The following is a 21,431-nucleotide window of genomic DNA, read 5'->3' on the forward strand; positions in this document are numbered from 1 at the left end:
GAGCATCCCGTCCCAGGGACACTGGAGCACCCTGGCCCCGGTGACACCAGAGCACCCTGTCCCGTGTACACCAGATCATCCTGTCCCAGGGACGCTGGAGCATCCTGTCCCCGGTGACACTGGAGCATCTTGTCCCCGGTGACATTGGAGCATCCCGTCCCAGGGACACCGGAGCATCCTGTCCCCGGTGACACCAGAGCATCCTGTTCCAGGGACACCAGAGCACACCAACCCTGGTGACACTGGAGCACCCCGTCCCAGGGACACCGGATCATCCTGGCCTTGGTGACACTGGAGCAGCCCATCCCGGGGACACCAGAGCACCCCGGAGGACACTGGATCATCCTGTCTCGGGGACACTGGAGCATCCCATCCCAGGGACATTGGAGCATCCCATCCCAGGGACACCAGAGCATCCCGTCCCGGTGACACTGGAGCACCCTGTCCCCAGTGACACCAGAGCACCCTGTCCCGTGTACACCGGATCATCCCGTCCCAGGGACACTGGATCATCCTGGCCCGGTGACATTGGAGCATCCTGTCCCCGGTGACACCAGAGCATCCTGTCCCCGGTGGCATTGGAGCATCCCGTCCCAGGGACACCGGAGCATCCTGTCCCGGTGACACCAGATCATCCCGTCCCAGGGACACCGGAGCATCCTGTCTCAGGGACACCAGATCATCCTGGCCCTGGTGACACTGGAGCATCCCGTCCCCGGTGACACCAGAGCACCCTGTCCCGTGTACACCAGATCATCCCGTCCCAGGGACACTGGAGCATCCCATCCCAGGGACACTGGAGCATCCTGTCCCCGGTGACACCGGATCATCCCGTCCCAGGGACACCGGAGCATCCTGTCCCAGGGACACCGGAGCACCCTGTCCCCGGTGACACCGGAGCATCCCATCCCAGGGACATCGGAGCATCCTGTCCCCGGTGACATTGGAGCATCCTGTCCCGGTGACACCGGATCATCCCGTCCCAGGGACACCGGAGCACCCTGTCCCGGTGACACCGGATCATCCCGTCCCGGGGACCCCGAGCAGCCCGGGGGCAGCGGCGGCAGGGCCGGGGGCGGGGGCCGGACTACAGCTCCCGGCAGGCAGCGGGGGGAGCCCTTTGTCTGCCTCGCCCCGTGCGCCGCCCGCCCCGGTGCGCTCCTGCGGTCGGCGGCCATCGGCGGCGGTCCGCGCGTGCCGCCCCTCCGAGCGCCGTCGGTGAGAGCGGGGACAGCGGGACGGGGGGGGGGGGCACGGGCGGGGACAGCGGGACGGGGGGGGGGGACACGGGAGGGGGCACCGGGACGGGCGGGAGGGGACAGCCCGAGGGGGACACCGGGAGCGGGGAGGGGGGGGGACACCGGGGGGGGGGGGCGCGGCGGGGGTGGCCCGGGGCCGGTCGCGCCCGGCTTCCCCCGGGGGGTGCGGGACTGGGACGGTGCTGCGGGTGTCTGGCTGCCGGCTGGGGCTGAGCACCGCCCCCCCCCCGAGCCCAGCGAAGAGCCCCAGCTCCAGCAGCCCCGGGATGGTTGGGGGGCTCCGCTGGTGGCCGGGCTGGGGAGGGGGCGGCCGGGGGGTGCCGGCACCCCAAGGGAGGGGGGGTCCTCCAGCAGTGCTGTGGGGCAGGGCGAGGGACGGGGCTGGAGGGGGGGGCATCACCCAGAGCACCCCGGCAGGGCCCCGCTTGGTCGTGGGGCGTGCGGAGCACCCGGTGCTCTGGCACCCGCTGCACCCCCCTCAGCCCCCGGCGCTTCCCGTGGAAACGCGGGCCCTGACCTTGCGGCCTCTCGCAAAGTGGGCGATTCCCCTCCGGGGTGCTGGTGGGTGCACGTGCGGGGCCCCGGAGCCAGGGATGCTCATTTTGTTCTTGAAGCGTCTGCCGTGAGACCTAGAAAATAAACCCCAATAAACCAGAATGACACTTGCAATTGTGTGGCTTGCAAGTCCGGGGCTGGGTTTGATGAAGCATCATTTAACGAGCTGTTTGAGTCAGGTTTGGGCCAGGTCCCGGCACAAGCCGACGCTTTTAGCAACAGCCTTGCGATTCCGGCTCTTTTCCGAGGCAAACCCTGCGGCAGCTCGGCTGCAGCCTCAGACCGCAGGAACTTCTGCCCGCAGTTTTGTAAAGGGTGCGGGAAGCTGTGGGCAGACAGTGTGTGTGCAGGCGATGACCCCCCCCCCCCCCGCTCTCTTTGGCACCCCGGGGGTCCCAGGCCGGGCAGGGAGGAGCCGGGCAGGCAAGGACAGCGTGGTTTGTTTTCCCCGGGGTCTGGGACACGCGACGTGATGGGATGGAGAGTTACGGGTTTACGGTTTCGAGGGTGCAGATAAGGTGGGAGCTGTGCAGCTCAGCCGGCTCCTGCCAAAGTTCATCCCAAATTCCCTGGCCGGGGGCACCCCGGGCTGGTCCTGCTCCCGCACCCAGCCTGAGCAGAGAGGAGAGACCCCCCCCCCCAGAGCAAACCTCTCCTGTTCAGAAACAGCCAAACCCCGACAACCCCTGAGCACCCTGTTCCTGCCAGCCCTGGGCACCCCCTGCACCCGTCTGGGTGCCCTCCTGGCCCGGGCGCTTACAGGGTCCCTCGGCAGCACCCCGACGAGCAGAGCGGGGTGCCCTTAGAGCAGGCAGCACAGCCCTGGCAAGAGGAGGAGGAAGAGGAGGGCAGCCAGCCTCCATCTCTGTGGTGGTTTAACCCCGGTAACCCAGCACCACGCAGCCACTCGCCCCTCCCCCCAGCAGGATGGGGGGGAGAATGGAAAAACCCTCCTGGGTTGGGTTAAAGAGGCTTTAATAGGATAACAAAGGAAGAGAATAGTAACAACGGTAATAACAATATTAATATAATATGTAAACCAAGCGATGCACAAATGCAGTTGCTCACCACAATGGTGGGGAAAAACCCAACCCCTCCCGATGCCCAGCCGGTTTCCGAGCAGCGATCCCACCTCCCGGCCAGCTTCCCCCGTTATAGCCGGAGCAGGACGTTACGTGGCAGGGAACATCCCTGTGGGCAGTCCGGCTCAGCTGGCCCGGCTCTGCTCTCCAGCTTCGCGTGCCCCCGGCAGGGCCTGGGAAGCTGAAAAGTCCTGGACTTGGTGCAGATACAGCAACTACCCAGCACCAGCTACAACATCAGTGTGTTATCCACGTTATTCTCATCCTAAATCCAAAACACGGCACTGTACCGGCTACTAGAAAGAAAATTAACTCTGTCTCAGCCGAAACCAGGACAGTATCCACCCCTTATTCTATACCATCTTCATCATGCCCAGGTCCTATACTTCCCAATACATTCCAACTAATCACCACCACTTTCTCCGTCTTTGAGATACGTATATATATATATATACACACACACACACAGAGATATCACTGCCTTAGTGCATGGGCCATCTCTCTAAAATGCCCGTTGAGTTCATTTAGTCCGTGACTTCAGGCTCCGTCTCTCAGAACCGTCTCTCAGGGCAGGAGGGATGGTGGGTGCTGTTGGGATGTTGCGGCTGCATCCAGAGCGCGCGGCTGGTGGATCTGGCGCGGCCTGTGCCCACGGTCTGCGGGTTGAAGGTGTCGACTTCGAGGAAGTTGCTGGGCGCCGGTTGCTGAGGCCAGTTCTGGTTCCCTCATTGCTGCTCTTTGTTTGATTGCATCACAGTTCATCCTTCATTAATTGGGTGATTCTTACTGCAATACCGCTGTTGTGGCATATAGCGATTGTAGTAGTGACGACATACAATGGCAGGGTATTTAGCAATTAACGTCACACAATTTAATTCATTGGCTCTTCTCACCCAAAATCAGATCCCCTTGAGGCACACATCGGACTTCCCCATCCTTCCGCATCACTCACCAAGCGTACCCAGGTCCTTGAGCTAAGGCAATCCCGCGCATGGGTTTGCCTTTGCCCGAGGCAGGAATAACCCAGACTGTCTCCCCCAACATATTCTTCACGTGTACTATGGGGACTTTATCCCCTTCTACAGGACGTGGAAGTTTTGACTGGGCAGGGCCAGCCCCATTGGCAGATCCCCTGGTGTTGACTAACCGATGGCCTTTGCTAAGCGTGTGTCCCAATGGCTGAGGGTCCCACCACCCATTGCTCTCAGGGTAGTCTTTAGCAGTCCCTTGTACTGTTCAATGTTCTTACAGGCTGGTGCGTGACGGGGGATGTGATACACCCACTCGATGCCACGCTCTTTGGCCCAGGTGTTTATGAGGTTGCTTTGGAAATGCGTCCTGTTGTCCGACTCAGTTCTTTCTGAGGTGCCATGTCGCCACGGGACTTGCTTTTCAAGGCCCAGGATAGTGTTCTGGGTGGTGGCATGGGGCACGGGATGTTTCCAGCCATCCGGTGGTTGCTTCCACCATTGTAAGTACGTAGCACTTGCCTTGGGGGGTTTGTGGGAGTGTGACGTAATCGATCTGCCAGATCGCCTAGTGTTGACTAACCAGATGGCCTTTGCTAAATGTGTATCCCAATGTCTGAAGGACCCACCACCCGCTGCTCTCAGTGGGTGTGTGATATAATCGATCTGCCAGGCCTCCACATACCGATATTTCAGCCATCGTCCTCCATACCAGACAGGCTTTACCCACTCGGCTTGATGATTGCAGCGCATGTTTCACATTCATGGATAGTCTGTGAAATGGCATCCATGGTCAAGTCCACTCCTTGATCACGAGCCCATCTCTATGTTGCATCCCTTCCTTGATGGCCTGAGGTGCCATGGGCCCAGCGAGCTATAAATAATTCATCTGTACGTTGCCGGTCCAGATCCACTTCAATCTCAGCAGCCTGATCCACTGCCGGTTGTTTTGATGCTCCTCAGTGGCCCGACTCTTTGGTATGTAGGCATCTGCGTGACGTACTTTCACACCCAGCTTCTCTAGCCAGCAGCAATATCTTGCCACCATGGAGCAGCCCGGATGGGTTTGCTGCTCAAAACCCGTCCAGGGCCGCTCCTGGCAGCCGGCAGGTTGCTCTGGCGAGCCCGGTGTCGGAGGAGGGCTGTGCTGGGCCGAGCCCTGGGGCTGCGGGGGGGCTGGGGGGCTGGAGACAAGCAGCCGGTGCTGGGGATGCCGCCTGTCCCTCCTGGCAGCGCTGCTGGGTCCAGCGCTCGCTGTAAAGAGCAAGCAGAGCGTTGCGGAGTCGATGCCCGACTTAGTCCCAGGGTTAATCCCAGTCGCTCAGGACACCAGTCCCAGTCCCGGGGGGCACAGAGCAGCAGGGCTGGTGGGGGAGAAGGGGTGAGCGCGCTGCCCTCCCTCGGCTGCCCCTGGTCTCCGGGTGCAGGGGGGCTGCAAATAAATGTGGCGGCAGCACGTGGTTGGGGTGTGCTGGAGGAAAGGATGGGGTCAGAATCCTTGGAAATGGGCAGCCGCTCCTGGGGCGCTGCCCGGGCAGAGCGTGCCCACGGGGCGCCTGGTTCGCGCTGCGCTGGAGGTTCGGCTGCCTGCGGTGGGGGTCCGGGGCAAGGTGTCTGGGCTTGGCGGCCATTGGGGACATCGCATGGGCATGGCAGGCCTGGCTCATGCCACTTGGCCCCTGCAGCACATCTCCCCTCCTTCCCTCCCGGCAAAACCTGGGGACTGCCGGGTCTGCCTTTGGGTGCCCTTGCTGCCAGCGGGCTCTGCCGAGACTCCTCTCCTTCTGGCTTTGCACCCCCAGGGGTGAGCAGCCCTTTTCTGCGCCGTTTTCACTCTGAATCTTTCTCAGAACTTGTTCTGTGCTCTGACCGCGTACCCCGGCCTGCCCTGCCTTTGCTGCCTTCACTGCTGCCACTGCTGGGCGGGAAGGAGCGGCTGGGGGAGGCGATTTGGGCGATGACAGGCTGCCCTGGCACCCATCCTGTGCCGCCCTGGCACCCATCCTGTGCCGCCCTGGCACCCATCCTGTGCCGCCCTGCACCGTGCAGCCGCCGCGACGTCCTCAGCCCTGCTGCCCGCGGCCGCTTCCCGGGGCAGCTGTGGGGTGAAGGGGGTCTGGGGAAGGGACGGGGGGGGATCGGCACAGCCCGGCGTGCCGGAGCGGGGAGCCCGGCCGGAGGTCGGCATCCTCCGGAGCAGCCGGGCCCAGCTGAAGGAGACTTTTCCGTCCCTCGGGCAGGTTCTTCTGGAGGGACCCCCGGACCCCCGACGATGGAGCGAGAGGAGGAGCCGTTTGGGGGGGACCTGCGGAACACGAGGCTGCGGGGGATGCCCGACGCCTGCGGCGCAGGTGAGGCTGCCGAAAGCTGCCGTGGATCCCGCGGGGACCCGGCTGCCCCGGCACCGCAGGGATGTCGCAGCCCCCCCAGCCGGGGCCTGTGACCCCCCAACCGGGGCTGAGCTGCCGCATCCGGCGGAGCCAGGCAGGGTGCTGGCGTGGGGGATGCTGTGCGCGGTGCCGGACGCCGGGATGGTTTTGGTTGGGTGAGGGTCCTCGTTGGGCTGCAGGGAGGGACGGGCAGTCGCTGCCCACGGCTGGGGGGGCCCGTGGCTTGATCCCCTGGTTTCCCCTCTAGTACCCACGGGGGATGTTTGGTGCCCCCGTGCCCGGTGCAGGGCTGCGGAGGGAGCGCGGAGCCCACGGCCGCACCGTTCACAGCCGCGGTGCGATGCCGGGCTGCCCACGCTGCCCAGGAACCCGAGAGCAGCTTTGTCTTCCCCAGGAAAGGGCTGGGCTGGCGTGAAGCGTGAGATCGTGGTGAAGACGGAGCCGGAGGATGAGTCCTACATCGGGTGTCCCCGGGGCCTGGGTGTCCCCGGCATCCCCGGCCACCCCAGCGCCGGTGAGCCAGCGCGGAGCGGGCGGCTGGGGGAGGGCTGGGAGCTGGGCGAGACCCGCAGCCCCCCGGGATCGAGTCCCCTGTCCCGTGCAGGCTGCTGCGGGTGACGTCCTGTACCGAATGCTGTGGGTGCCGTCCGCGTGGGGACGTGGGAAGGGCCGTTGCCCCCTGGGGAGCTTTGCCGGGGCAGTGCAGGCCCGGTGGCGTTTGGTTCTGTGCCACCCGGGGATGGTGACACCGTGCTGTGCCACCCGGGGGTGGTGACATTCTGTCCTGTGCCACCCGGGGGTGGTGACACTCCACGGGAGTCCCACGAGAGCCCAGCCCTGCCCTCCCTGCCGGCGGTGCTGCCAGCCGGGGCCCAAAGCCCATCCGTGGCTCCTCTGGCCCTGCCTGCGCCCGCCGTAGCACCGCGCTCTCCGCATGCAGGCGATGCCAAGCCCGAGATCATCGTGAAGGTGGAGCCGGAGGAGGAGTCGTACATCGGGTGCCCCCCGGGTCGGGATGACCCCGGAGCTCCCGGCCATCGCGGCGGTGCAGGTGAGCACCCAGGTGAGCACCGGGACGGCTCCGGGGGGTCCGGTGGGATGGGGGAGACGTGGGGGCGAGTGCCCCGGCTCGCTGGGTGCGGAGCAAGGGAAGGCTCCTTGCTGGACATGCGGCGTGTCGGAGCAGGTCAGCCTGCCGAGAGCCCGGGGATCTGGCCCCGTGTACCCGCGACGGGCCGGGTCCCGCAGAAGTCGATCTGACAGCGCCGTCCGGGTGGTGGGCTTGGCTGAAATGTCCTTACGGCTCCCGAGGGAGCACTGGAGGGGGCGGTCAGGGGGGCGGTGGCTGCTGGTGGGCTTGGGGGAGGTTTTTGTCAGCCAAGGGAAGCCAAAAGCTTCAACCAGAGCCGGTACACGAGGCAGGTACCGCCGGGCTTGGCTGGCAACGGCTCTGGTCCCATTCCAGACCCCGGCTCGGGGGCTCCGGAGGTGCCCCCTGTCCCAGGACAGGGACGCTCAGGCTCAAGCTGCGGGGGGATGTCTGCAGTTTGGGCGTGGGAGGAGAGATTTCATGTGGCACCTTTGGGTGCGCTGGGACCCGGCGGTGGGTCTGAGGGTGGTGCGGGACCCGGCTGGGTGCCGAGGACAGGGCGGCTTCGTCCAGCTCCTCCATCACCCAGACACGCTCGGACACATGAACCCAGTGCCGGAGCCGGGACCCCACAGCTCCCAGCCCACCTCACCCCAGTGCCAGGGTGGGGGTGAGGTGCCGGTGCCCCGGTGCCAGGGGAGCGGGTCGGAGGTCCGCAGCACCATGCCCGTGTTGATGGGCGCAGCTCCGCGCGAGCCCAGCACGTGTGAACGTGTGTTGGAGACGTCCCGAGAGGGGAGTGGGGCTGCGGGGGGCTGACTGCTGGTGCGGGGCTGTTGTGGTTTAAGCCCAGGCAGCAACTGAACAGTGCGCAGGTGCTCGCTCACCCCCTTCCCTGCGGCACGATGGGGAGGAGAATCGGAAAACGTGAAACTCGCAGGTTGAGATAAAGACAGTTTAATAGGACAGAAAAGGAAGATTATAATAATAATGATAATAATGATAAAAGGATATAGAAAACAAGTGATGCAGAGCACAGTTACTCATTGCCCGCTAACCGATGATCAGCCCGTTCCTGAGCCGCAGCTTCCCCCCGGCCAACTCCCTCGTTTATATTCGGAGCATGACGCTGTATGGTATGGAGTCTCCCTTGGCCAGTCTGGGTCAGCTGCCCTGGCCGTGTCCCCTCCCTGCTTCTGGTGCACCTCCTCACTGGCAAAGCACGGGGAGCTGCAAAGTCCTTGACTTAGTATAAACATTACTTAGCAACAACCAAAATGTCAGTGTGTTGTCAACGTTATCCTCATCCTAAATCCACAACACAGCACTGTACCCGCTAGTACTAAGAAAATCAGCTCTATCCCAGCCAAAATGAGGACGGTATCCACCCCTTTTCATAGAATCATAGAATTGTTTTGGTTGGAAAAGACCCTTCCATACCATCTACGTCATGCCCAGGTCCCACTCTTTCCAATACATTCCAGTTAATCACCACGACTGTTCAAAGAATCCCAGAATCGTTTAGGCTGGAAAAGCCCTTTAAGATCACGGAGTCCAACCGTTACCCCAGCACTGCCCAGCCCACCACTGACCCATGTCCCCAAGCACCACATCTACACGGCTCTGAAATCCCTCCGGGGACGGGGACTCCACCACTGCCCTGGGCAGCCTGTCCCAGGGCTTGACAGCCCTTGGGGGGAAGAAAGGTTTCCTGATCTCCAATCTAAACCTCCCCTGGCACAACTTGAGGCCGTTTCCTCTTGTCCTGTCGCTTGTTCCTTGGGAGAAGAGACCGACCCCCACCTGGCTGCACCCTCCTTTCAGGGAGTGGTAGAGAGCAAAAGGAAGACCCAGGGAACTACAGGCCGGTCAGTCTCCCCTCTGTGCCTGGCAAGATCAAGGAGCAGGTCCTCCTGGAAACTATGATCCGGCACATGGAAAATGAGGAGGTGATTGGTGACAGCCAACACGGCTTCACTAAGGGCAAATCGTGCCTGACAAATTTTGGTGGTCTTCTACGACGGGGTTACAGCGCTGGTGGATAAGGGAAGAGTGACAGACGTCATCTACCTGGACTTGTGCAAAGCATTGGACACTGTCCCGCACGACACCCTTGTCTTGAAATTGGAGAGACATGGATTCGATGGATGGAGGACTTGGTGGATAAGGAATTAGCTGGTCGGTCGCACTCAGACAATCCCAGAATCCCAGAATCCCAGACTGGTGGGGGTTGGAAGGGACCTCTGGAGATCATCTCGTCCAACCCCCTGCCAAAGCAGGATCACCCAGAGCAGGTCGCACAGGATGGCGTCCAGGCGGGTTTGGAATCTCTCCAGAGAAGGAGACTCCACAACCTCTCTGGGCAGCCTGTCCCAGGGCTCGGTCACCCGCAGAGGGAAGAAGTTTTTCCTCATGGTCAGATGGAACTTCCCGTGTTCCAGTTTGTGCCCGTTGCCCCTTGTCCTGTCACTGGGCACCACTGAGAAGAGTCTGGCCCCATCCTGCTGACACCCACCCTTTAGATATTGATAAGCGTTGATCATATTGCAGTGTAGAGCACGTTTTTAACATCTGGTCCTGCCTGGACTGGCCCGAGGGCCACCGCATGGACTGTCTCCTGGTTAATTTGTTCAAAGACTTGTCGTTGCTCAGGGCCCCGTTTGAAATCGTTCTTCTTCTGGGTCCCCTGATGGCGAGGGTTTACGACCAGACTGTAATTTGGAATGTGCATGTTCCAAACCCCACAAAACCTAAGAAAGCTTGTCCAGGAACCCGAGAGCAGCTTTGTCTTCCCCAGGAAAGGGCTGGGCTGGCGTGAAGCGTGAGATCGTGGTGAAGACGGAGCCGGAGGATGAGTCCTACATCGGGTGTCCCCGGGGCCTGGGTGTCCCCGGCATCCCCGGCCACCCCAGCGCCGGTGAGCCAGCGCGGAGCGGGCGGCTGGGGGAGGGCTGGGAGCTGGGCGAGACCCGCAGCCCCCCGGGATCGAGTCCCCTGTCCCGTGCAGGCTGCTGTGGGTGATGTCCCGTACCGAATGCTGTGGGTGCCGTCCGCGTGGGGACGTGGGAAGGGCCGTTGCCCCCCAGGGAGCTTTGCCGGGGCAGTGCAGGCCCGGTGGCGTTTGGTACCTGGGAATTCCGTTCCGGAGGGAACCGGGATACGTGTGTTGTATTTTCTGGCAAACCTGACCATTTGCCGACTCTGGGCGTTTCGGATCCCCGGGGTCCCGTGGCTGGGGCACCCCCGTGTGTCCCTGGGGACGGGGTGTCCCAGCACTGGCAGATGCCCGGCGGCTGGAGGGAGCTCCCGGGAACCCGGGATTAAGGAGCAGCGAGCCGGAGCCGGCGCCGACACGGGCAGAGCGTGGGGACGTCCCCGAGCGCTCGGTCAGCGCCCAAGCCGGACGCGCAGGCTGTGCCTTTCCTCCCGCAGGCGTCAAACTGGAGGCGGTCGTCAAAAGCGAGCTCAAGGACGAGGCGTCCGGCGGTTACCGCCCCGGTTCCCAGGAGGGGGACGTGCCCCCCTGGCCCGCTGCCTGTGAGTGGGGCTGGGGGCCCCGGGAGGGCCGGGAGGGGAGGGGGGGGCAGCCGGGGCGTGCGGGCTCTCTGCAGGCCGCTGGTGGTGTGTGGGCCCCGTGCAGGATGGGGGGTGCGGGGGGCCGGGCGGGAGACGAGCTGGGCAGAGGGCACCCGGCCGGGCACGGGGTGGGGAGGAGCCGCCCCTCGGGATCTGGTGCTGCCGGCTCTGCCTGCTGCCGGGGCGGCCGGAGGCGGCTGTGCCGTGCCACCCGGGGATGGTGACACCGTGCTGTGCCACCCGGGGGTGGTGACACTCCACGGGAGTCCCACGAGAGCCCAGCCCTGCCCTCCCTGCCGGCGGTGCTGCCAGCCGGGGCCCAAAGCCCATCCGCGGCTCCTCTGGCCCTGCCTGCGCCCGCCGTAGCACCGCGCTCTCCGCGTGCAGGCGATGCCAAGCCCGAGATCATCGTGAAGGTGGAGCCGGAGGAGGAGTCGTACATCGGGTGCCCCCCGGGTCGGGATGACCCCGGAGCTCTCGGCCATCGCGGCGGTGCAGGTGAGCACCCAGGTGAGCACCGGGACGGCTCCGGGGGGTCCGGTGGGATGGGGGAGACGTGGGGGCGAGTGCCCCGGCTCACTGGGTGCGGAGCAAGGGAAGGTTCCTTGCCTTCGAAGGGTGAAGCTGGCAGTCGTGAGTGCTCCTGATGAGCGATGCCGGTTGTGCTGCAGGATGGAATTTTCCCTTTATGTTTGGATCTTTATTCGGCACTTTGGTGTTTCTCAGGGTTCGGTGTCCCCTCGCCACAGGCCCGACGGTTTGTGGTGCCCGTGCTCTCCCTGCCAGTCCCAGGGGTAACCTGGCCATGAGCCGGCTGCGGGTGTGGGGAGGCGATGGGCAGGCAGAGGTGGCCGTGTGTGTCCCACCGGAGCCTCGTGGGTCCCACCGCAGCGTCCCAGCCGTGGGAGCAAATCCCAGGCTGGCCGGTGAGCTCAGGCAGCCTTGCTGCTGGCTCTTGGTGGTTGGGAGAGTCACTGTCCCCCGGGCTGGGGCTGCACCCAGCACTGCTCAGGGGGTCTCGGGGGGCTCAGTGCGGTCCCATCCCACCTCATGCAGGTTCCCCTGTGGTCAAGCCGGAGCCGGTCCCGCTGGCGGAGCAGGCGGAGGAGATGGATGCGCCGGGCTGCGCCGGCTCAGGTGGGTGCCAAGGCTGTCCTGCCCGTCCCCCTGCCCGCCCCCCTGCTCCCGGGGCTCTCCCGGGGTCCCCGCAGGGCGAGGGGCTGTGCGGAGCTGGGGGGGACCCTGGCTTTGCCCCCTTTGTCTTTCCAGCGGGGCTGGTGGTCCCCAAGGTGGAGGCGATCCCCGAGGGCAACGGAGAGGAGCCGGGGAGCCTGGAGCACGGATGCTCAGGTGAGGGTAGGCGTCGGTACGCGGCAAACCCGCCAGAAGGCATGGCACAGCTGGGCACACTGGGGACGCGCAGCAGCGGTCGTTCCGTCCCCATTGCTGGTGGTGGTGCCGGAGCCGCCCGTCCTCAGTGTGGGGTGTGCCGAGAGGTGCCGGGGGGAGCGCACGTCCCCACGTACCTGCCGTGTGTGCCCCACAGAGGACTGGCTGGTGAGGAAGGTGAAGGTGGAGGAGGAGTACGAGGACTGGCCGGCCGGCCCCGGTGCTGAAGCTCTGCTGGCAGGGCAGCCCCCGGCCGGTGCCTTCCCCCATGCCGCCAGCACACCAGACTGTGCGGGCACCTGCAATCCGGAGCAGCCGTGCCCGGAAGAGCTGGATGATGGTGGGCTGCCTGCCTTCGCCCTGCCGCCCCAGCCGCTGCTGGGCCAGAGCCTGGCCCCGCTGCACCCCGTGGCCTGCGCCCAGTGCGGGAAGGGCTTCAGGAAGAAGGCGCACCTGACCCGGCACCTGCGGGTACACACGGGCGAGCGGCGCTTCCCCTGCGGCCAGTGCGGCCGCCGCTTCCTCAATAAAACCCACCTGGTACGGCACCAGCGCACCCACACCGGCGAGCGCCCCTTCGCCTGCCCGCACTGCGCCCGCGGCTTCGCCTACAAGGAGCACCTGCTGCGGCACCTGCGGGTGCACAACGGCTCACGTCCCTTTGCCTGCCATCACTGCGGCCGCTGCTTCAGCTCCTGGCCCAAGGTCATCGCCCACGCCATGGCCCACGCCGGCATCCGGCCCTTCGCCTGCGCCGAGTGCGGCCGGGGCTTCAGGCAAAAGTCCCACCTGGCCCGGCACCAGGCGGTGCACACCGGCACCCGGCCCCACGCCTGCACCCTGTGCCGCAAGCGCTTCAGCTCCAAGACCAGCCTGCTGCGGCACCAGGTGGTTCACACCGGCCCTCGGCCCTACATCTGCACCCAGTGCGGCAAGAGCTTCAGCCGCAAAACTTACCTGCTGCGCCACGAGCGCAACCACGCCACCGCCAGCACCGCCACCGCTGCGTCCCGGCAGAGCTGGCCAGCCCCTGCCGCCCCAGCTACCGCAGCCCTCTGCCCTTCAGGGCCGGGGACCGTGTGCCGGGTAGTAGTGGGGACCCCAGCAGCTCCCAGCAACGCGCGTGTGGTCTACACCCTCCCCTGGGCTGCGGACCCTCCCCTGGGGCTCGCTGCCGGCTCCTGCCTGCTGGTGCCAGCCCTGCCCGTCGTCCCTCAGCCAGGCCCTCAGCTCATCCTGCTGCCAGCCGGCTCCAGCACCATTCTGCTGCTGCCCGCCGGAGACACGGCACGCGTCACGGAGAGCGGCATCCAGGGGTGCCGGAAGCGACGTGGCCGGTGACCGATGGAAAACTCCGGCTCTGAAATAGTCTTAAAAACCTCCTAAGTAGGGCTGTCCCACGCCAAGCTCTGCACCGGGACTGGCACGGGGTGCGGGGGGGAGCCCCATCCCCTCTTCAGGACAGGACGGTCTCCGTGCCGCGGTGCCGGTCGGCAGGGCTGCGCACGGGGTGCTGCGGGGCAGAGGGGCGCCAGCCCACCCGGGGGGCTCTGCCGTGGTAGGAACAAACCAAAACTACTAATAAACCGACTTTTGTCAAACTTTCCTGAGGGTGACTCAGGGCCAAGCAGGAGCTGCGGGGACAAGAAGGTTGGCACAGCCTGGCAAAGCCACGGTGCCGCTGGCCTCAGGCAGTGCCGTGAGGTTGCCCTGTGCCGTGAAGCAGCCGGTGCCGGTGCCTGGTTCCTGCCATCGGTGCCAGCCGGTAGAAGTGTGCTGGCTGAGCTCCTCGCTGGGCTGCGGGTCCCTGCCCCACCGCACGCAGGAGCCCGGCACAGCCAAGCCCCAGCAGCTCCAGCCCCCCGGGAGCATCTGAAGACTGAGTGGCAGTGGGGACGCGGCAAGAACCGGCACAGCCCCGGCAGTGCGCCAAGCCTGAGTCCGGCAGCGGGAGCGTGGCAGCTGCCGGCGGGCAGAGCGGGAGGCTCCAGGACCAGGGAGTTACAGGCAGGGGCAGGCAGGGCTGGGCAGGCAGAGGCAGCGGGGGTCCCAGCCAGGGGCTGGGGTCACCTCTGCCCGCCTGTGGTTGTGGCGTGATGGTGTGCGGCTGGTGGGGGCCACGGGAGGAAGGGAGCTGTGCCGGAGCTGTGCCAGCGCACACCGCTGCCAGATGGTGATTTGCCAGGCCTTTCCTTTGGGGGGCCGTACGCTGGCACAGGGCTGCAGGCAGCGAGGCAGGCAGGGAGGCAGCACAGGGACAGGCAGCATGGAGCACACATAGCACCCCAGCCATGCCGCACCGTTCCCCGGCCACGCCGCACTGCACCGGCCACCCTGGCAGAGGACGACCTGCGTTACCGGCAGAGCAGCCCCACGGCCACGGCCCTGGGGACACCCAGCACGTGTCGCCCCGGTGGGGAGCGAGGCATCGGGGTGCAGCGACGGGGACAGGGGGACACGGGCAGGGACCGTCCCCAGACCCCGTGGGCAGCTCCCCAGGATGGGGGTCACCCCAAGATGGGGCTCCCTCCCCACCCCGGCCCCTCTTACCTGGGGCCGCCTGGACCCCCGCTCCGTCCCGGCTGGCCCTGGCACTGCCGCCCCCCCGGTTTTATGGGGTGGGACCGGCCGGCAGGGGCCATCTGTGGGGCTGGCAATTGGGGCCAGCTGCCGGCTGGGGGCGGGAGCTGCGGTGGGACCCCCCCATCACCCTGTCTCCAGGGCAAAGCCTTCAGGACTGTGCTGGGGGGGCTGGACCCGGAGCCCCCCAGGCAGCTCTGCACAGCGGGGCCACATCCTGCATCCGGCACATCTTGGCATTAGGGATTAGGGCTCTGCCCCCCCGCCACCCCGGCACAGATGGACCAGGATACGGCCCGGCCATGCCCCCCCCAACACGGATGTGCCGTGACCCCACGTCCTGGTCCTGCTCATCCCCCCCAGGAATGTCTGGGGGGCCCTGGGCCCCTGCCCCCCCAGGATAGAGACCCCCAACCCACCCCACAGGGCCAGGGACACCCCGGGTGGCTCCCACTGCCCCACGGGACATCGCCCCCACCTGCTGCCAGCCCCACGGTCACCCCCCATCTCCCTGCCCCGTGTCCCTCCCATCTCCATCCCCATGGTTGGGTCCCCTCGTGTCCATCTCTCCCTGCCCCGTGTCCCCCCTGTGCCCCTGTCCCATGTCCCATGTCCCCTTCCATCGCCCTGTCTGCCTCCATCCCCACGGCCGTGTCCCCCTGTGTTGGGTTTGCGTGGCAAGGTTTTGGTAGCAGGGAGGGCTACAAGGGTGGCTTCTGTGAGAAGCTGCTAGAAGCTTCCCCTGTGTCTGACAGAGCCAATGCCAGCCGGCTACAAGACGGACCCGCCGCTGGCCAAGGCCAAGCCAATCAGCGCCTCTGGGATAACATATTTAAGAAAGAGAAAAACAGTCAGAGAGAGCTTTTGCAGCTGGAGAGAGGAGTGAGAAGATGTAAGAAACTCTGCAGACACCCAGGTCAGTGCAGAAGGAGGGGCAGGAGGTGCTCCAGGCGCCGGAGCAGAGATCCCCCTGCAGCCCCTGGAGAAGACCATGGTGAAGCAGGCTGTCCCCCTGCAGCCCATGGAGGGAGGATGAGGGGGTGTAGAGATTCCACCTGCAGCCCGTGGAGGACCCCACGCCGGAGCAGGTGGAGACACCTGAAGGAGGCTGTGACCCTGTGGGAAGCCCGCGCTGGAGCAAGCTCCTGGCAGGACCTGTGGCCCCGTGGAGAGAGGAGCCCACACCAGAGCAGGTTTGCTGGCAGGACTTGTGACCCCGTGGGGGACCCACGCTGGAGCAGTCTGCTCCTGAAGGTCTGCACCCCGTGGGAGAGACCCACGCTGGAGAAGGCCGTGAAGGACTGTCTCCCGTGAGAGGGACCCCAGGCTGAGACAGGGAAGGAGGTTTTACGATTTGGTTTTATTTCTCATTATTCTACCCTGTTTTGCTTGGCAACAAATTAGAGGAATTTTTTCCCGAGTGGAGCCAGTTCTGCCCGTGACGGTAATCGCCGAGCGATCCCCTGCCCCTGCCTTGACCCACGAGCCTTTCGCCTTTCCTTGCGTTTCCTCCCCCCTGAGGGGGGTGACAGAGCGGCTCCGGGGGGCACCTGGGTCCAGCCAAGGCCAACCCCCACCCCCGTGTCCCCCTCTCCCTGCCCCGTGTCCCCCTGTCCCCAAGCCGCGGCCGTGTCCATCTCCCCGTGTCCCCTCCGCAGCCGGCGGGGGGGCGGGGGGGGGCAGAACCCTGTTCTCCGTGGGACCGGGGGGGGGGCGGCACGGGGGGGGGGGGCCGGGTCGGCAGGACACGGGGGGCGGGCGGAGGGCGGCACGGCGGCTGCCGGGAGATGTAGTCCCGCTGCCCGCCGTCCCGCTGCCCGCCGTCCCGCTGCCCGGGTCTCGCTGTCCGGTGTCCCGGGGCGGCGCAGCGGGGCCCGGCGGGAGGAACCGGCCTCGGTGGCGCTGCCGGTGCCCCGGTGGGCGGCGGGGGGGGGGGGGGGGCGGAGGGAGCGGGGGGAGCGGGCGGGCCCGGCGGGGGCGGGGGGACCGGCGGCCACCGCGGGTGAGGCGGGGCCTCGCGGCGGCGGCGGAGCAGGTAGGGGCGGCGGAGGGGCCACGGCGACGGGTGCGGCGGGGCGAGGGCCCGGGAGCGGGGCCCGGCGGGGGAGGGGTAGGGGCTTTGGGGGGGCAGGAGGGGGGGTACCGGGGGGGGGGGGGGAGGGACAGCATGGCGGAGGGGAACGGTGGGGGGGAAGAAGGGGTTGGGGGGGGCGGGCATGGATGGACGGACGGGGGGACACGGGGGGGCGGGCAGGGCAGGGGTGGGGGCTGTGAACATCTTGGGGGGGCTGGGGCGGGGACACCCCACCGGTGCCAGCAGTGGGTGACTCCCCGGGACGTGTCCCCGGGGTGGGGGGCGAAGCTCCGGCGCCTGAGAGCCAGGAGGCTGCCCCTCCTCCCCGGGGGGGCTCAGGGCCGGCCGGGGTCCCCCCTGCACCCCCCGTCCGCTTGCCCCCTCCCCACTGGCTGACACCCCCGAGCTGCCCGTGACCCCGGCCGGGGCCGCAGGGTGGGGGGCTGCGGTGGGGTCTCCCTGGTTGAGCGCCCTGGGGACCCTCGCCCCATTGTTCCTTTGCACGAGGCCGTGGCCATTTCTCCCCCCGCAGCGGCCCAGCCCTGCCAAGCGCCCGACCCGCGCCATGAGGGAGAGCTTCGACGGCCTGGACACCATGGGTACGTGCCCACCGCTGCCGGGCATCCCGGCTCCGCTCCTGCCGCCCCCCACGGCTGGGCAAGGTGGGAGGTGGGGGGCTGTCCGTCCCCTGCAGCACGCAGACGCTGCCGCAGCAGGTTTTTGGGCACAGGCTTCGGCTGTCGGGGGGCTCAGTGCGGTCCCGTCCCACCTCATGCAGGTTCCCCTGTGGTCAAGCCGGAGCCGGTCCCGCTGGTGGAGCAGGCGGAGGAGATGGATGCGCCGGGCTGCGCCGGCTCAGGTGGGTGCCAAGGCTGTCCTGCCCGTCCCCCTGCCCGCCCCCCTGCTCCCGGGGCTCTCCCGGGGTCCCCGCAGGGCGAGGGGCTGTGCGGAGCTGGGGGGGACCCTGGCTTTGCCCCCTTTGTCTTTCCAGCGGGGCTGGTGGTCCCCAAGGTGGAGGCGATCCCCGAGGGCGACGGAGAGGAGCCGGGGAGCCTGGAGCACGGATGCTCAGGTGAGGGCAGGCGTCGGTACGCGGCAAACCCGCCAGACGGCATGGCACAGCTGGGCACACTGGGGACGCACGGCAGCGGTCGTTCCGTCCCCATTGCTGGTGGCGGTGCCGGAGCCGCCCGTCCTCAGTGTGGGGTGTGCCGAGGGGAGCGCACGTCCCCACGTACCTGCCGTGTGTGCCCCACAGAGGACTGGCTGGTGAGGAAGGTGAAGGTGGAGGAGGAGTACGAGGACTGGCCGGCTGGCCCCGGTGCTGAAGCTCTGCTGGCGGGGCAGCCCCCGGCCGGTGCCTTCCCCCATGCCGCCGGCACGCTGGACTGCATGGGCACCTGCAAGCTGGAGCAGCCGTGCCCGGAGGAGCTGGGCTATGGTGGGCTGCCTGCCTTCGCCCTGCCGCCCCAGCCGCTGCTGGGCCAGAGCACGGCCAGTGCCAGCACCGGCGCTGGCAGCTGCGAGCGCTGCTTCCAGGCGTGGCTCAGCCTGCGGCTGCCGGCGGGTGAGAGCGAGCCCCAGCCCTGCGAGAGCTGTGGGACCTCGGCCCCCCTGCGCCCCTTCGCCTGCGGCCAGTGCGGGAAAGGCTTTGGGAAGAAGGCACACCTGACCCGGCACCTGCGGGTGCACACGGGTGAGCGACCCTTCCCCTGCGGCCAGTGCGGCCGCTGCTTCCGCCAGAAGATCCACCTGCGCTCCCACCAGAAGACGCACACGGGCGAGCGCCCCTTCCCCTGCCCCGAGTGCGGTCGCTGCTTCCGCAAGAAAACCCACCTGGTACGGCACCAGCGCACCCACACTGGCGAGCGCCCCTTCCCCTGCGCCCGCTGCAGCCGCCGCTTCGCCCACAAGCAGCACCTCCTCCGGCACCAGCAGCTGCACACCGAGCCGGCACCGGGGGACGGGGACCAGGGGCTCCCCGCCGAGCAGAAACCCTTCCCCTGCCCCGAGTGCGGGAAGAGCTTCAGCTGGAAGAAGAACTTGGCGTCCCACCGCCGGCTGCACCGGGAGGGACGGCCCTTTGCCTGCGCCGAATGCGGCCGCGGCTTCAGCGACAAGCGGCACCTGATGGCGCATCTGCGGGGGCACATGGGGTTGAAGCCCTACGCCTGCCCTCACTGCGAGAAGACCTTCAGCCACAAGCCCAACCTGACCACGCACCAGCGCACCCACACCGGCGAGCGCCCCTTCGCCTGCCCGCACTGCGCCCGCGGCTTCGCCCACAAGGAGCACCTGCTGCGGCACCTACGGGTGCACACCGGCGAGCGCCCCTTCGCCTGCCCCCAGTGCGGCCGCTGCTTCAGCTCCCGGCCCAACCTCATCGCCCACGCTAAGGCGCACGCCGGCACCCGGCCCTTCGCCTGCGAGCAGTGCGGCCGGGGCTTCAGCCGAAAGTCCCACCTGGTCCGGCACCAGGCGGTGCACACCGGCACCCGGCCCCACGCCTGCACCCTCTGCGGCAAGCGCTTCAGCTCCAAGACCAACCTGGCACGGCACCAGGCGGTGCACACTGGCCACCGGCCCTACATCTGCACCCAGTGCGGCAAGGGCTTCAGCCGCAAAACCCATCTGCTGCGCCACGAGCGCACCCACGCCACTACCAGCACCGCCAGCACCGCCACCACCACCACCACTGCCGCGCCCCAGCAGAGCTGGCCAGCCCCCGCCGCTCCGGCCCCCGCCGCCCTCTGCCCCTGAGCACTGGGGGCTGAGCACCAGGACGTGCCGGGGGTCCCGGCGGCTCCCAGCAGTGCTCGTGTCCTCAACACGCTCCCCTGCGCTGCGGACCCTCCCTTGGGGCTCGCTGCCGGCTCCTGCCTGCAGATCCCAGCTCTGCCCGTGGTCCCTCAGCCAGGCAGAGTCCCACTGCCAGCGCCGTTCTGCTGCTGCCTGCCGTCACCCAGGGGTGCCGGAGGGGACGTGATTGGCAGCCGATGGAAAAACCCGGCTCTGAAATGGTCTTAAAAGCCTCCGAAGGAGGGCTGGCCTGCACCAAGCTCTGCACCGGGACTGGTGTGGGAAGTGCGGGGGGAGCCCCATCCCCTCGTCAGGACAGGGGGGTCTCCGTGTCGCGGTGCCAGTTGGCAGCGCTGCCTGCGAGGTGCTGTGGGGCAGAGGGGCACCGACCCACCCTGGGGGCAGCGCTGCGGTGGGAGGGAACCAAAACTGCCAGTAAACGGGTTTGTCAAACCTAAGGACGTCTTGGGGCCGAGCGGGAGCTGCGGGGACAAAAAAGGTGGGACAGACTGGCAAAGCCACGGTGCTGCTTGCCCAGGGCCAGTGCTGGGAGGCTGCCCTGTGCCCTGAAGCAATCGGTGCCTGGCTCCTGCCATCGCTGCTGGCCGGCGGGAGCCACTGGCTGAGCCCCTCACCAGGGCTGCGGGTCCCCACCGCACAGAGGAGCCGGCCGGGCAGCAGAGCAGGGCAGCGTGGGGCTGCGGTGGACGTGCGGGCGCCCAGAGCGATGGCCTGGGGACACCTGGCCGGTGAGTGGGGAAAGGGTGGCTTCGGTGGGGACACGGAGGGCCGGCTCTGATGTCCCCGGGGCTCTGGATGAGCCAGGGCTGGGCTGCGTCCTGCCACCCCGGGCGCTGCTGCTGGGGCTCAGCATCGCCCGTGCTGCCTCGGGGGACTGGGGATGTCCCTGGGGGCACCGGTCACAGCAGGGCTGTGGACACGGCCGTAGCCGGCGGTCCTGGTGTTTGTCTGGGATAGAGTTAATTGTCCCCAGGAGCTGGGAGGGGACACAGCCAGGACAGGTGACCCAAACTGGCCAAAGGGACATTCCCTCCCATATGACATCGTGCTCACTCTGTAAGGGGGGAGTTGACTGGGGAGGGGGGGTCGCTGCTCGGGACAGGCTGGGCATCGGGTTCTGGGCGGTGAGCAAACTGCATTGTGCATCACCCGCTTTGTCTGTTCTGTTCTCAGTCCTGTTGCGGCCCTTCCCCTCTCCCTTTGCTGTCCCAGTAAACTGTCCTTACCCCAACCCACCAGTTTTACCTTTTTCCTCAGTTCTGCTCCCCATCCCGCCACGGTGCTCAGCTGCCGGCTGGGGCTGAGCCACGACACCCGGTACATTGTCCCGGCAGAGGCAGAGCCGTGCTGCCCGCGGGCGCCCGGTGGCCGTTGGAGCCGCGCCGGCACCACGTCAGCTCTGCCCCAATTGTGCTCCCCAGGCTGTTCCCAGCAGCGGGGTCCGAGCTCCCCGCCCAGTGCCCGGCCCTCAGCGCGGCACAGCACCGGTGAGAGTCACGGGGCCTGGAGCACAGCGCTGTCCTGCCAGCCTTCTGCCCATCTGCCATTTGTCCTGCCATCCATCAGTGTATCCATCCCTCCATCCCTCTGTCCCATCCATCAGTCCATCCGTCCCTCCCTCCATCCCTCTGTCCCATCCATCCATCCA

The 21,431-nt window shown here is 66.7% G+C and overlaps 1 protein-coding gene across 1 annotated transcript; it reads left to right on the forward strand.

Moving 5' to 3' along the window:
* The first annotated feature begins 961 nt into the window (after nucleotides 1–961).
* On the forward strand, nucleotides 962–21,344 carry ZNF467 (zinc finger protein 467). Its single transcript, XM_075747054.1, is given in 15 exon segments — nucleotides 962–1,218; nucleotides 6,105–6,215; nucleotides 6,649–6,768; nucleotides 7,195–7,317; nucleotides 10,142–10,261; nucleotides 10,777–10,881; nucleotides 11,308–11,430; nucleotides 11,977–12,057; nucleotides 12,190–12,270; nucleotides 12,467–13,649; nucleotides 17,303–17,562; nucleotides 17,742–17,822; nucleotides 17,955–18,035; nucleotides 18,222–20,511; nucleotides 21,041–21,344. Coding segments are annotated over 13 exon segments (4,206 nt in total). The 5' UTR covers nucleotides 962–1,218; nucleotides 6,105–6,136; the 3' UTR covers nucleotides 19,991–20,511; nucleotides 21,041–21,344.
* Nucleotides 21,345–21,431: the final 87 nt, after the last annotated feature.

Source organism: Balearica regulorum, chromosome 2 (assembly GCF_011004875.1).
Source record: "Balearica regulorum gibbericeps isolate bBalReg1 chromosome 2, bBalReg1.pri, whole genome shotgun sequence".
Lineage (NCBI taxonomy): Eukaryota > Metazoa > Chordata > Aves > Gruiformes > Gruidae > Balearica > Balearica regulorum.